We start from the raw sequence: 12,842 nt of genomic DNA, 5'->3' as shown, positions 1-12,842 counted from the left end.
TTGTGTCCAGTTTTTGTCACCTACAGGAAAGATGTAAATAAGATTTTGAACTGTGCAGAGAAAATTTGCAAGGATGTTGCCGGGTCTTGAGGAGCTGAGTTGTAGGGAAAGGTTGAATAGGTTAGGACTTTATTCCTTGGAATGTAGAAGGTTGAGAGGAGATTTGACAGAGGTATACAAAATTATGAGGGTTATAGGTAGGGTAACCACAAGGAGTCTTTTTCCATTGAGATCATATGTTAAGGGGGAAAGGTAAACTGTTTAAGGGGAACATGAGGAGGACGTGTGGCAGGTTCTCCAAGATGTTTGGAAGAATCTACCAGCTGATTTCTCTCTCTCTCTCTCTCTCTCTCTCTCTCCCTCTCCCTCTCCCTCTCCCTCTCCCTCTCCCTCTCCCTCTCCCTCTCCCTCTCCCTCTCCCTCTCCCTCTCCCTCTCCCTCTCCCTCTCCCTCTCCCTCTCCCTCTCCCTCTCCCTCTCCCTCTCCCTCTCCCTCTCCCTCTCCCTCTCCCTCTCCCTCTCCCTCTCCCTCTCCCTCTCCCTCTCCCTCTCCCTCTCCCTCTCCCTCTCCCTCTCCCTCTCCCCCCTCTCCCCCCTCTCCCCCCTCTCCCCCCTCTCCCCCCTCTCCCCCCCCTCTCCCCCCCCTCTCCCCCCCCTCTCTCCCCCTCTCTCATAAAATTGCATCTGTACCTTAGAGAATTGATGCAGCTTTAAAGGCAAAGGATCACACTAAATATTGATTTTGATTTAGCTTTTTTCCCACTTTTGCTATTTGTGGTAAAATATTTTGAAATTTAGAAACTTTTTATTTCATTTTGAAAGCATCTACACTTAACAGAATTTTTTTTGCATGTGCCTCGAATTTTTGCACAGTACTGAAGATGAAAGACTTTTGTTTGTTTGCCTTCCAGAAAGATCATTCTAAACACGAAGTGGTATATAGAAAAACAGAATGCAGAATAGTGTTACAGTCTCAAGGAGAGTGCAATGGTCATGATGAGATCGATTGGGAGAAAGAGTTAACCTTTTAGACTATGTGAGATCCATCAAAAGTCTAACAGTGGGATAGAAGATGTCCTTGACTTTGGCACTTATGCTTTCAAACTTTTATATCTTCTGCCTAATGGGAGATGAGGAGAAGAAGAGAGCATATCTGGGAGTTGGGGAAGAGAGTCCTGATTATATTGCTTGCTTTCCTGAGGCGGCGAGAAGTGTAGATGGAGTCCTCGGAAGAGAGGCTGGTTTGCGTGATGAACCCACAACTCTGCAGTTTCTTGTGGTGTTGGCAGAGCAGTTGGCAAGCCAAGCCGTGTTACATTCGGATACAATGCTTTCAATGGTGCATCTTTAAAAACTGAGAGTGACTGGGAACACTCACTTCCTTAAACTCTAGGAAGTAGAGACACTGTGTGTGTTCTTGGCTGGACCAGGGAAAGTTGTGGGTGATGTTTACACCTGAGAACTTGAAGTTCTCAACCATCATCACCTTAGCACCACTAAAATACAGGGGGTGTTTCACTTTAACCCTTCAATGACCTTTCCCTTCCAGGCCATTAATTGGCCTGCCAAACTGGTTAACAACTCACAAAGCTTCCATTTCCTGAAAAAGCTGCTGCTTCCTGCATGTTGGTCTCCTGGAGATTACCAGGCTTCATCAAGGTTTCATCCAGAAATTCAGTTGTAAGCGACGTCAAAACTGGTGGTGGGGAAGCAGCCAGTCTTCTCCCAGACACCTCATTGCAGTAGGATGTATGTGGGTATACAAATGACCTCAACCACTCTTTCAGACAAAACCCCAGTCTCTTTCTCCCTCAGTTACTTGGCAAAACACCAGGGTTAAGTCCACAGAATTGACACTGAGATTTTTGTTTTCTGCCACTTGAATTCCCAATCCCAGTCCCACCCTGACCTCTCTAACTGTGGTATCTTGCATTAATACAACAATGTCCAAAGCAAGCTTGAGGAATGGCACCTTTTCCATCGGGGTCTTCCATACTCAATACTGAAATCTCTAACTTTCTTCCTCTTTGTTTCAGAACCAGTTATTTATTCCCATCATCTATTTGCCTTTAGTATCATCTTTCCTTTTGGGATTATCTTGCTATTTCCCGTTAGCAGCACATTGCACAGTTTAATGCACCCTTGACAATGCTTCGACTGCACCCATTGGGTCATCTGGTCTCACCCTACCACCAATATTCCCCTCATTATCTGGTCTCTCCCCCATCCTCTATGCTACCCAAACCAACCTGGGTTTTCCCTGTACCAGTTTTGACCATGAGCCCCTGCGTTGACACATTGAATGTTTCTCTCTGCCTAACTTCAAATCAAATCAAGATTAATTATCATTCAACCATATATGGATATAGCTGAACGAAACAACGTTCCTCAGGGGCCAAGATGCTAAACATAGCACATTCAAAATAGCGAGCAAATAATAACATATAATCACGCAAAAAAAAACCACATGTATAGTCCAAGACTCTAGGCAACATGTCCCGCAAATTGATGGTACAGTTCCCAGCATTCCAGCCCGTCATTCCACTGATCGAACATTGGAGGGCAGCGCCAACTGGTGAGGCCACCCCCAACTAAGCATGGATGCCACTTAAACAGCCTCCAGCATCTCACCTGGACTGCAGCAACCTCCTGTCGCCCCACCAAACAAGGGAAACAGGCCTGCGGCATCTTACATTATTACTGTTCAAGAGAAATATCCAGGACAATCACCCATGGTTACACTGCGTGCTGCCTTCATGTACCAACACTGCATTCTGTATTGATTTTTATTCTCTGTCCCCCTCCACCTAACTACTACAAAGTGTTGCAGTACACAAGGAGCCCACCGGTCCCCTTGGAAGAGCTTTCTAACAAGTCACACTCACCCCACCCATCATTTTCTCTTTACTGCATCACAGGTGTGATATATAAATGTTGTTCCTGTCAGATCACCAACAAGAGTGGGCTTCCTCACCTTCAACCCTCTGACTCTCAATACAGGAGCCCCTCAGAGCTGTGTACTGAGTCCCTTCCTTTACACCCCGTATACCCATGACTGTATCACCACCCACAGCTCCAATCTGCTAATAAAATTTGCCAACAACACAACATAAAACAATAACAAGGTCGTCAACAGGGAAGAAGTCATCTCTCTAACACAGTGGTGTCAAGAAAACAACCTCTCCCATAATGTCGCGAAAATAAAGGAGCTGGTTGTGGATTACAGGAGGAATGGAGACATCAATAAATAGAAACATAGAAAACCTACAGCACAATGCAGACAAACACGAGGAAATTTGCAGATGCTGGAAATTCAAGCAACGCACACAAAATGCTGCTGGAACGCAGCAGACCAGGCAGCATCTATAGGGAGAAGCGCTGTCGATGTTTCGGGCCGAGACCCTTCATCAGGACTAACCCAATACAATATAATACAGCACAATACAGGCCCTTCGGTCCACAAATTTGTGCCGAGCAGGTCCCTACCTTAGCAATTACTAGACTTCCCCATAGCCCTCTATTTTACTAAGCTCCATGTACCTATCCAAAAGTCTTTTAAAAGACCCTATTGTATCCGCCTCCACCACTGTTGCCGGAAGCCCATTCCATGCACTCACCACTCTCTGAGTAAAAAAACTTACCCCTGACATCACCTATGTACCTACTCCCCAGCACCTTAAACATGTATTCTCTTGTGGCAGCCATTTCAGCCCTGGGAAAAAGCCTCTGGCTATCCACACGATCAATGCCTCTCATCATCTTATACACCCTATCAGGTCACCTCTCATCCTCTGTCATTCCAAGTAGAAAAGGCCAAGTTCACTCAACCTGTTTTCATAAGGCATGCTACCCAATCCAGGCAACGTCCTTGTAAATTTACTCTGCACCCTTTCTATGGCTTCCACATCCCTCCTGTAGTGAGGCGACCAGAACTGAGCACAGTACTCCAAGTGGGGTCTGACCAGGGTCCTATATAGCTGCAACATTACCTCTCGGCTCCTAAATTCAATTCCACGATTAATGAAGGCCAATACACTGTATGCCTTCTTAACCACAGCATCAACCTGCACAGCTGCTTTGAGTGTCCTATGGACTCGGACCCCAAGATCCCACTGATCCTCCACATTGCCAAGAGTCTTACCATTAATACTATATTCTGCCATCATATTTGGCCTACCAAAATGAAACACTTGACACTTAAAAACACAAAATGCTGGCAGAACTCAGCAGGCCAGACAGCATCTATGGGAGGAGGTAGTGACAACGTTTCGGGCCGAAACCCTTCATCAGGAGTGAAGTAACATGGGATGGTCAAGGGGGGATAAGAAGTGGGGGGAGGAATAAAGTAGAGAGCTAGGAAGTGATAGATTGGAGGGAAATGGGCTAGGGGGAAGGTGGAGAATTATGGGAAATAAAAGAGAAAGAAAGGTAGGGCTGGGGGGAGATTATAGTGAGGGGGGAAAAAAGAGAGAGAAAGAGAACCAGACTGAAATAATAGATAGGGATGTGGGTAAGGGGGGGACAGGGGTATCAACAGAGGTCTGTGAGTTGGATGTTCATGCCGGCAGGTAGGAGGCTACCCAGGCAGGAGATAAGGTATTGCTCCATTGACCTGCGTGTGGCCTCATCTTGACGGTAGAGGAGGCCATGGACAGACATGTCGGAGTGGGAGTGGTCTGTGGAATTGAAGTGTGTGGCCACAGGGAGATCCCGCCACTGCTGGAGGACTGAGCGCCGGTGTTCGGCGAAACGGTCTCCCAGTCTGCGACGGGTCTCCCCAATGTATAAATGGCCACATTGGGAGCACCGAATACAGTATATCACCCCAGCTGACTCGCAGGTGAAGTGGTGCCTCACCTGAAAGGACTGTCGGGGGCCTGGGATGGTGGTGAGGGAAGAAGTGTGGGGGCAGGTGTAGCACTTCTTCTGTTTCTTTCCGTTTCCCCCCCACTTCTTATCCCCCCTTGACCATCCCATGTTCCCCCCACTTCTTATCCCCCCTTGACCATCCCATGTTCCCCCCACTTCTTATCCCCCCTTGACCATCCCATGTTCCCCCCCACTTCTTATCCCCCCTTGACCATCCCATGTTCTCCCTACGTGACTCCCTTGTCCATTCATCCCCCCCATCCCTCCCCACCAACCTCCCTCCGAGCACTCATCCCTGCAAATGGAAGAAGTGCTACACCTGCCCCCACACTTCTTCACACTTATCTGTCTCCCATGGCCCTGGTGTGACCACCTGCCTATAACTCCTTTCTGTCATCTCTTCGCTGTCACTGACCAGATGAAGGTCATCAAGCTACATCTCCAGTTCCCTAACTTGGTCCCTTAGGAGCTGCAGCTCGACACACCGGGTGCAGATATGGGAGGCTGGGAGACTCCAGGACTTCCCACATCTGACACCAGGCACAGAAAACCAGCCTCACACGCATACTACTTCCTTTCCACAATTAACACAAGTAGACCTACCTCACCTCGTTACCACCTAGGCCCATTGAGCCAAAGCCCTATCACTCTGCTACCTCTCACTCCACTGCCCGCTGGATATGGCAGTCTTCTTTTTAAATATTTCCCGCTTTACTGGCTGACATCACACACCTGCGCAGTCTTGCCTCTCTTTTACCCCAAGTAGTAAAACTGCCTTCGCTCCAGAAATCCTTAGCCATACACCCGCAGCCTCCTTGCTCCAAATCTAGGGTTGAGAGGGTGAACAGCTTCAAGTTCCTCGTCATTCACATCACCAAGGACCTCACTGTGCCCATCAGCTATCTGGTGAAAAAGGCGCAACAGCGCCTTTTTCACCTCAGACGGTTGAGGAAGTTTGGTATGGGCCCCCAAATCCTATTAACTTTCTACAGGGGCACAATTGAGAGCATCCTGACTGGCTGCATCACTGCCCGGTATGGGAACTGTACCTCCCTTAATCGCAGGACTCTGCAGAGAGTGGTGTGGACAGCCCAGCGCATCTGTAGTTGTGAACTTCCCATGATTCAGGACATTTACAAGGACAGGTGTGTAAAAAGGGCCCTAGGATCATTGGGGACCCAAGTCACCCCAACCACAATCTATTCCAGCTGCTACCATCTGGGAAGCAGTACCGCAACATAAAAGCCAGGACCAACAGGCTCCCGGACAGCTTCTTCCACCAGGCCATCAGACTGATGAGCTCACACTGAGTGTACTCTATATTACATTGACTGTTCTATTTATTATAAATTAAATATGATTGCACATTTAGATGGAGACGTAACGTAAAGATTTTTACTCCTGATGTATATGAAGGATGTAAGAAATAAAGTCAATTCAGTACATTGTTAGTTAGGATTGGCCCTCGGTGGAGGTGTAAGACCAGCCCTTATTATTGTTGTTATTGGTGCAAGCAGTGCCAGCTCGGCCCCAACGTCTTTATTGTTACTGATGTGGTAGTAAAAACTCCAGGCATTGGTGATTGGTATTGTTAGTGTGTTAAGACCACACCTGTCTAACTCCATTCCCTCCTGCTTTACCCACAGGTGGCTCTCGAAGTCGAGTGGAACCGAAGAATCCCTGGCCAAGGAAGAGAAGCCCTCGGCCATCCCGGTGAAATCTCAGGGACTGGAGGACTCAGCCATTAGAGCTCCCTCAAGATCAGGAGTACACCAACCCTGCCCACTGGTGTGCCAGTGGAGTGCAGGTAATACCTCAGGGTCCACCCCTAGGGGAGGGGAGGCCATTCCCCAGTTGGCTCAAGGTTCCTGTCACAATGAGGGCAGTTGATTCACCCTTCCCTGTTCACTCTGCATCTTGTCTACTCTCTGACACCACCTCTCAACCAGGCATTACTGCAAGCTTCTTAGAACCACATACAGATCCTTTCATCCATCCATTTACACCAAACCCATTCCACTCTGAACACATTCCCATCAAACAATCCCAGATTCTACCCTTCACCCACACACTAGGGGGCAATTTACCCATCATTGGGATGTCAGAGGGAACTGGAGCATCTGGGGGGACCCTGGGGGCAATGATCAGGCCTTTTGGCCCGCAATACCTATGCCAAACACTGCCAATTTAATCTAAATTTCTTCTGCCCGTACCTAATCCGTAGCCCTCCATTCCCTGGGCCACAATCCTATCTGCTTCCACCACCAACACTAGCAGCACTTTCCAAGCACGTACCATTCTGTGCAAAAGAAAAACAACTTGCCCCACACATCTCCCTTGAACTTCCTCCCCCCCACCTTAAATGCACATCCTCTAGTGACATTTCTACCTAGGGAAAATGATTTGAACTGTCTACCTCAGGGGTTCCCAAACTTTTATGCCATGGACTAATACCAGTAAGTGAGGAGTCCGTGGACCCCCCTGGGTCTACCCTATCTCTTTCTGTCATATTTTTATAAACCTCTGTCAGGGCGCTATTGACTTGATTCTGATATCCCTCTGTGCATCAGCACCCTACCATAAAGTTCAATGTTCATTTATCATCAGAGTATGTGTACTTTTTCCACCCTTGAGCTTCATCTCCTTACAAGCAGCCACAAAACAAAGAAACTAAATAGAACCATTTAAAAAAGTAAAGACCGTCAAACAGCCGATGTCAAGTCAACTGTCATTTAACTGTATACGTGTGACCACCAAACGAGCAATGTTTCTCTGGACCAAGGTGTAGTACTGTAGTAAGCACTGTAGTATACATAACACATAATAACGTAGGAAAGTAAGAATTAAATGTACAGATGAATTACATGTAGATAAAGTAAAGTGCTTAAATTAAATAATGTAGAGTACAGTACAAGTTATCTGGTGACACTCAGGTGCGATGAGGCAGGGAGTTCAGAAGCCTAATGTCTGAGAGAAGAAGCTGTTTCTCACCCTGACTGCTCTTGTTTTTATGCATCAGAGTGTCCTGCCTGATGGTGAAATGTCAAAGATGGGTGGGTGGAATCCTTGATAATACTAAGGAACCCTGTGTATGCAGCGCTCCTGATAGATGTCCCTGATGGATGGTAGGGAGAGTCCTATGATCTTCTCGGCCATTCTCACAGTCCTTTGTAGGGGCCTTCGGGCCTGGTGCTCTGCTGCTCCCATACTACATGGAGATAAAGCATGTCAGGACGATCCCAATGGTATTCCTGTAAAATTCAGTTAAGATGACAGGTGGCGGGTAGCATCACTTGCCTCAATCTCCTTAGGAAGTGGAGGTACTGTTGTGCCTTCTTATTCAGGAAGCTGATAGTGAGGGACCAGGTGAAATGTGACCTCCAAGGAACTTGGTGCAGAAAAGAACAAATTGTGTAAGCAATAAAAGAAAACAAGTAACATTCAGAACTGAAGTTTGTGAAAATGAGTTCACAGTTTTGAAGCCATTCACCATTGCAGCCGATCCAGGAGCCCATTAGTTGCAGGTCACAGCCTCAGCTCAGTGCAGAGATGAGTAAGCCTCGCAGAGCAGTGAGCAAGCTGAACCCCCAAGCCATCCCTCACCTCTGGACTCAACATCATAATTTCTCCCTTTAAATTGACCTCCCACAGTACAACTCTTCACACTTGCTTGGTTTGTCATTTCTTCACCCTTGTCTGAAACTCATCTGTATTCTGCTATGTTCCTACACCGTCCACAACTGCCCAGTCTTTGTGGCACCCCCAATCTCACTACATTTTCATCCAAGTATCACAGGGGTCCCAGCACAGAGCACCACCGGACCTGAGCCTCAGCCAGAATAACACCTTGCACCAGAGCCCTCTGCTTGTGCTTCTTGGGGGGGTTTAAACTAAATTGCAGGGGGGCGGGGATCCAGAATGTGAGAGAGGATAGCGAGAGGAAGAATAAAGGACAGGTGGGGACTACACGGTTCCGGAATATTAAGTGTGTAGTAGAGGAAGGTGGGGCGGAACAAGTGATAAGGAGGACTCATGTACAGAGGGATGGTCTGACGGAACATGGAGTTAAATGTGTTGAAAGAATAAGTAAATTTAGGGAAGGACAACAAAATTCTAGGGGCGTATAGCCATATGGGAGTTCGGGAGGTGGGTTAAGCACAATAGGCAGCGATTCAAACAGAGAGAGGAGAAATGGGTTAAAAATTCTATATCTGAATGCACGAGTGTCAGAAATAAGGTGGATGAGCTTGAAGCCCAGGTGCGAATGGATAACTATGATGTTGTTGAGATAACGGAGACATGGCTGCAGGGAGATCAGACCTGGGAAATGAATGTACAAGGGTATATGTGCTATCGTAGGGACAGAAATGTGGGCAGAGGGGGTGGGGTGGCCCTGTTGGTGAGGAATGAGATTCAGTCCTTTGCAAGGGGGGACATAGGGTCAGGAGAAGTAGAGTCTGTGTGGATAGAACTGAGGAACAGTAAGGGCAAAAGGACCCAAATGGGTGTTGTCTACAGGCCACCAAACAGTGGGCATGGATATTGGGTGCAAGTTGAATAGGGAGTTAACATTGGTATGTGGCAAGGGTAATGTCGCAGTAGTTATGGGGGATTTCAACATGCAGGTGAACTGGGAGAATCAGGTTGGTGCTGGACCACAGGATAGGGAGTTTGTAGAGTGTCTACGGTATGCATTCTTGGAACAGCTTGTACAAGAGCCGACCAGGGACAAGGCTATTCTGGATTTAGTGTTATGTAATGAACAGGATTTGATAAGCGATCTTGCAGTAAAGGAGCCATTAGGAGGTAGTGATCACAATATGATAAGCTTTTATCTGCAATTTGAGAAGGATAAGGGCAGATCAGGGGTGTCAGTGTTGCAGAAGAACAGGGGAAACTATGAGCCATGAGGGAGGAGCTGGCCAAAGTTGACTGGACGGATAGCCTAGCAGAAAAGACAGTGGAACAGCAATGGCAGGTATTCTTGGAATAATGCACAAGGTGCAAAATCAGTTCATCCCCCAGAGAAGGAAGGATTCAAAGGGGGGAAAGGGGCCACAGTGGTTGACAAAGGAAGTCAGAGATTGCATAGCATTAAAAAAAAGGAAATATGACAGAGCTAAGGTGAGTGGGAGGACAGATGATTGGGAAGTTTTAAGGAACAACAGAACTTAACTAAAAAGACAATACGGGGAGAAAAAATGAGGTACGAACGCAAGCTAGCCAGGAATATAAAGGAAGATAGCAAAAGCTTTTTTAGGTATGTGAAGAGAAAGAAGATAGTTAACAATGTTGGGCCCTTGAAGAATGAATTGGGTGAAATTGTTATGGGAAACAGAGAAATGGCAGAAGAATTTAATGAGTACTTTAGATCTGTTTTCACTAAGGAAGACACAAGCAATCTCCCAGATGTATGGATGGGCCAAGGACATAGGGTAACAGAGGAAATGAAACAGATTGACATTCGGAGGAACGGTGATGAGAAGACGATGGGACTGAAGGCTGACAAATCCCCAGGTCCAAATGGTCTGCACCCTAGGGTACTAAAGGAGGTGGCCCTGGAAATTACGGATGCATTGGTAATCATTTTCCAATGTTCCTTAGATTCAGGATCAGTTCCTGAGGATTGGAGAATGGCTAATGTTACCTCCCACATTTTAAGAAAGGAGGGGAGGGAGAAAACAGAGAACTATCGACCTGTCAGCCTGACATCGGTGGTGGGAAAGATGCTAGAGTCCATTATTAAGGATGAAATAGTGACATATCTAGATAGCAGTGATAGGATTGGGCCGAGCCAGCATGGATTTACCAAGGGTAAATCATGCTTGACTAATCTGTTGGAGTTTTTCAAGGAGTTAACCAGGAAGTTAGACGGGGGAGATCCAGTGGATGTAGTGTACCTCGATTTTCAGAAGGCATTTGATAAGGTCCCACATAGAAGATTGGTGGGTAAAATCAAAGCTCAGGGCATCGGGGGGGAAGGCATTGACATGGATAGAAAACTGGTTGGCAGATAAAAGCAAAGGGTAGCAGTGAATGGGTGTTTCTCGGAATGGCAGGTGGTAACTAGTGGGGTGCCACAGGGCTCGGTATTGGGACCACAGCTGTTTACCATTTACGTTAACGATTTGGATGAAGGCATAGAAAATAACATCAGCAAATTTGCTGATGATACTAAGCTGGGTGGCAGTGTGACATGTGATGAGGATGTTAGGAGAATTCAGGTTGACTTGGATAGGCTGGGTGAGTGGGCAGATACTTGGCAAATGGCGTTTAATGTGAATAAGTGTGAGGTTATCCACTTTGAGAGTAAGAACAGGAAGGCAGATTATTATCTGAACGGTGTAGAGTTGGGTAAGGGAGAAATACAAAAAGATCTAGGAGTCCTTGTTCATCAGTCACTGAAGGTGAATGAGCAAGTGCAGCAGGCAGTGAAGAAGGCTAATGGAATGTTGGCCTTTATTTCAAAGGGAATTGAGTACAAGAGCAAGGAAATCCTCTTGCATTTGTACAGAGCCCTGGTGAGACCACACCTGGAGTATTGTGTACAGTTTTGGTCTCCAGGGTTAAGGAAGGACATCCTGGCTGTAGAGGAAGTGCAGCGTAGATTCACGAGGTTAATTCCTGGGATGTCTGGACTGTCTTACGCAGAGAGATTAGAGAGACTGGGTTTGTACACGCTGGAATTAAGGAGACTGAGAGGGGATCTGATTGCAACATATAAGATTATTAAGGGATTGGACAAGATAGAGGCAGGAAATATGTTCCAGATGCTGGGAGAGTCCAGTACCAGAGGGCATGGTTTGAGAATAAAGGGTAGGTCATTTAGGACAGGGTTAAGGAAAAACTTTTTCTCCCAGAGAGTTGTGGGGGTCTGGAATGCACTGCCTTGGAAGGTAGTGGAGGCCAATTCTCTGGATGCTTTCAAGAAGGAGCTAGATAGGTATCTTATGGATAGGGGAATCAAGGGATATGGGGACAAGGCAGGAACCGGGTATTGATAGTAGTTGATCAGCCATGATCTCAAAATGGCGGTGCAGGCTCGAAGGGCCGAATGGTCTACTTCTGCACCTATTGTCTATTGCCTTCTATGAGAAAGCTAATTTTGCATGCAAGCTGCTAAATCACTGTGGATCCCAGACATCTTAATCCAGTGAGGTCATACGCAACCTACATACATACATTATCAGAAGTCAGATTTGAACTATAGTCTCGGAGGCTTTGAAACAGCACCTGTGCCATTGAGAGCCCCTCCACTGGTTGTGGTCAGCCATGAATATGGCGTCCTAGCTGTCTATGTTGTACGCAAGTCAAGGCAGTACGATATAGAGAGCAAGCTGTTGCCCATGCAACAAGTTCCCCCTCTCCACACAGCTGATGAATCCAAAGGAATAGCAGAGATCGATACAGTTTGGCACCAGCAGGGTTGCAGGAGTTACCAGTCAGTGTTGAAATCCACGTAGGACTGCCTTAGGGACTCCAGTTCAGGACTTTTTCCTCTAGATTTACTCCCAAAGCCTTCCCCATGATATAGCTGCAAAGCAGTGGGAGTTTGAGATCAGAGTTTTCCTTTATCTAGATAAGCTGCCAACCACAGCTGACGAGTCCCATCTGCCCGAAGAAACTAGTTTTAAGGCACGTAACCCACCTTTGCCCCTTCTTCTGTCAGTGGAAACGATTCTGCCAGGCTTAGTAGCATAACCACACGTGAAGGCCAGGACCTGGACATGGTTGTCTGAGGCTATTTGAGACACACACCATTGGGAGCATTTAGTAGGTAATGGAAGCTTATCCACACTACCACCCCTAGCTATAAAAACCTTATGGAACCACCCTATTTCATGTGGTTTGACGTCACCTGAGGCATCTACACAATGCTTTGTTTCATTTTTGTTTGTTGTATGTTGGCTGCAGTTTGTTCTGCTGAGTATTGTGGGCATGTTATGTTGGCACCGGAATGTGTGCAGTGACACT

At 46.8% G+C, this 12,842-nt stretch overlaps 1 protein-coding gene across 3 annotated transcripts in view; it reads left to right on the top strand.

The window, feature by feature from the left end:
- LOC140729224 (neuronal tyrosine-phosphorylated phosphoinositide-3-kinase adapter 1-like) overlaps positions 1-12,842 on the top strand; it is a 59,520-nt gene that overhangs the window by 31,499 nt on the left and 15,179 nt on the right. For 2 of the 3 annotated variants that reach the window (XR_012099291.1, XR_012099290.1), the window contains exon 5: positions 6,515-6,675. Coding sequence is in view for 1 of the 3 variants with exons in the window: in XM_073048745.1 (XP_072904846.1) it covers positions 6,544-6,675 (132 nt within the window). In the remaining 2 variants the exon portion in view is untranslated. The remainder of the gene's footprint in view (positions 1-6,514; positions 6,676-12,842) is intronic. The other variant, XM_073048745.1, reaches the window with a different exon arrangement.

The sequence above is a fragment of the Hemitrygon akajei genome, chromosome 6 (assembly GCF_048418815.1).
Source record: "Hemitrygon akajei chromosome 6, sHemAka1.3, whole genome shotgun sequence".
NCBI classification, from domain to species: Eukaryota; Metazoa; Chordata; class Chondrichthyes; order Myliobatiformes; family Dasyatidae; genus Hemitrygon; species Hemitrygon akajei.
Note: the sequence above shows the minus strand (reverse complement) of the source record. Positions and strands in the feature narration are given on the sequence as shown.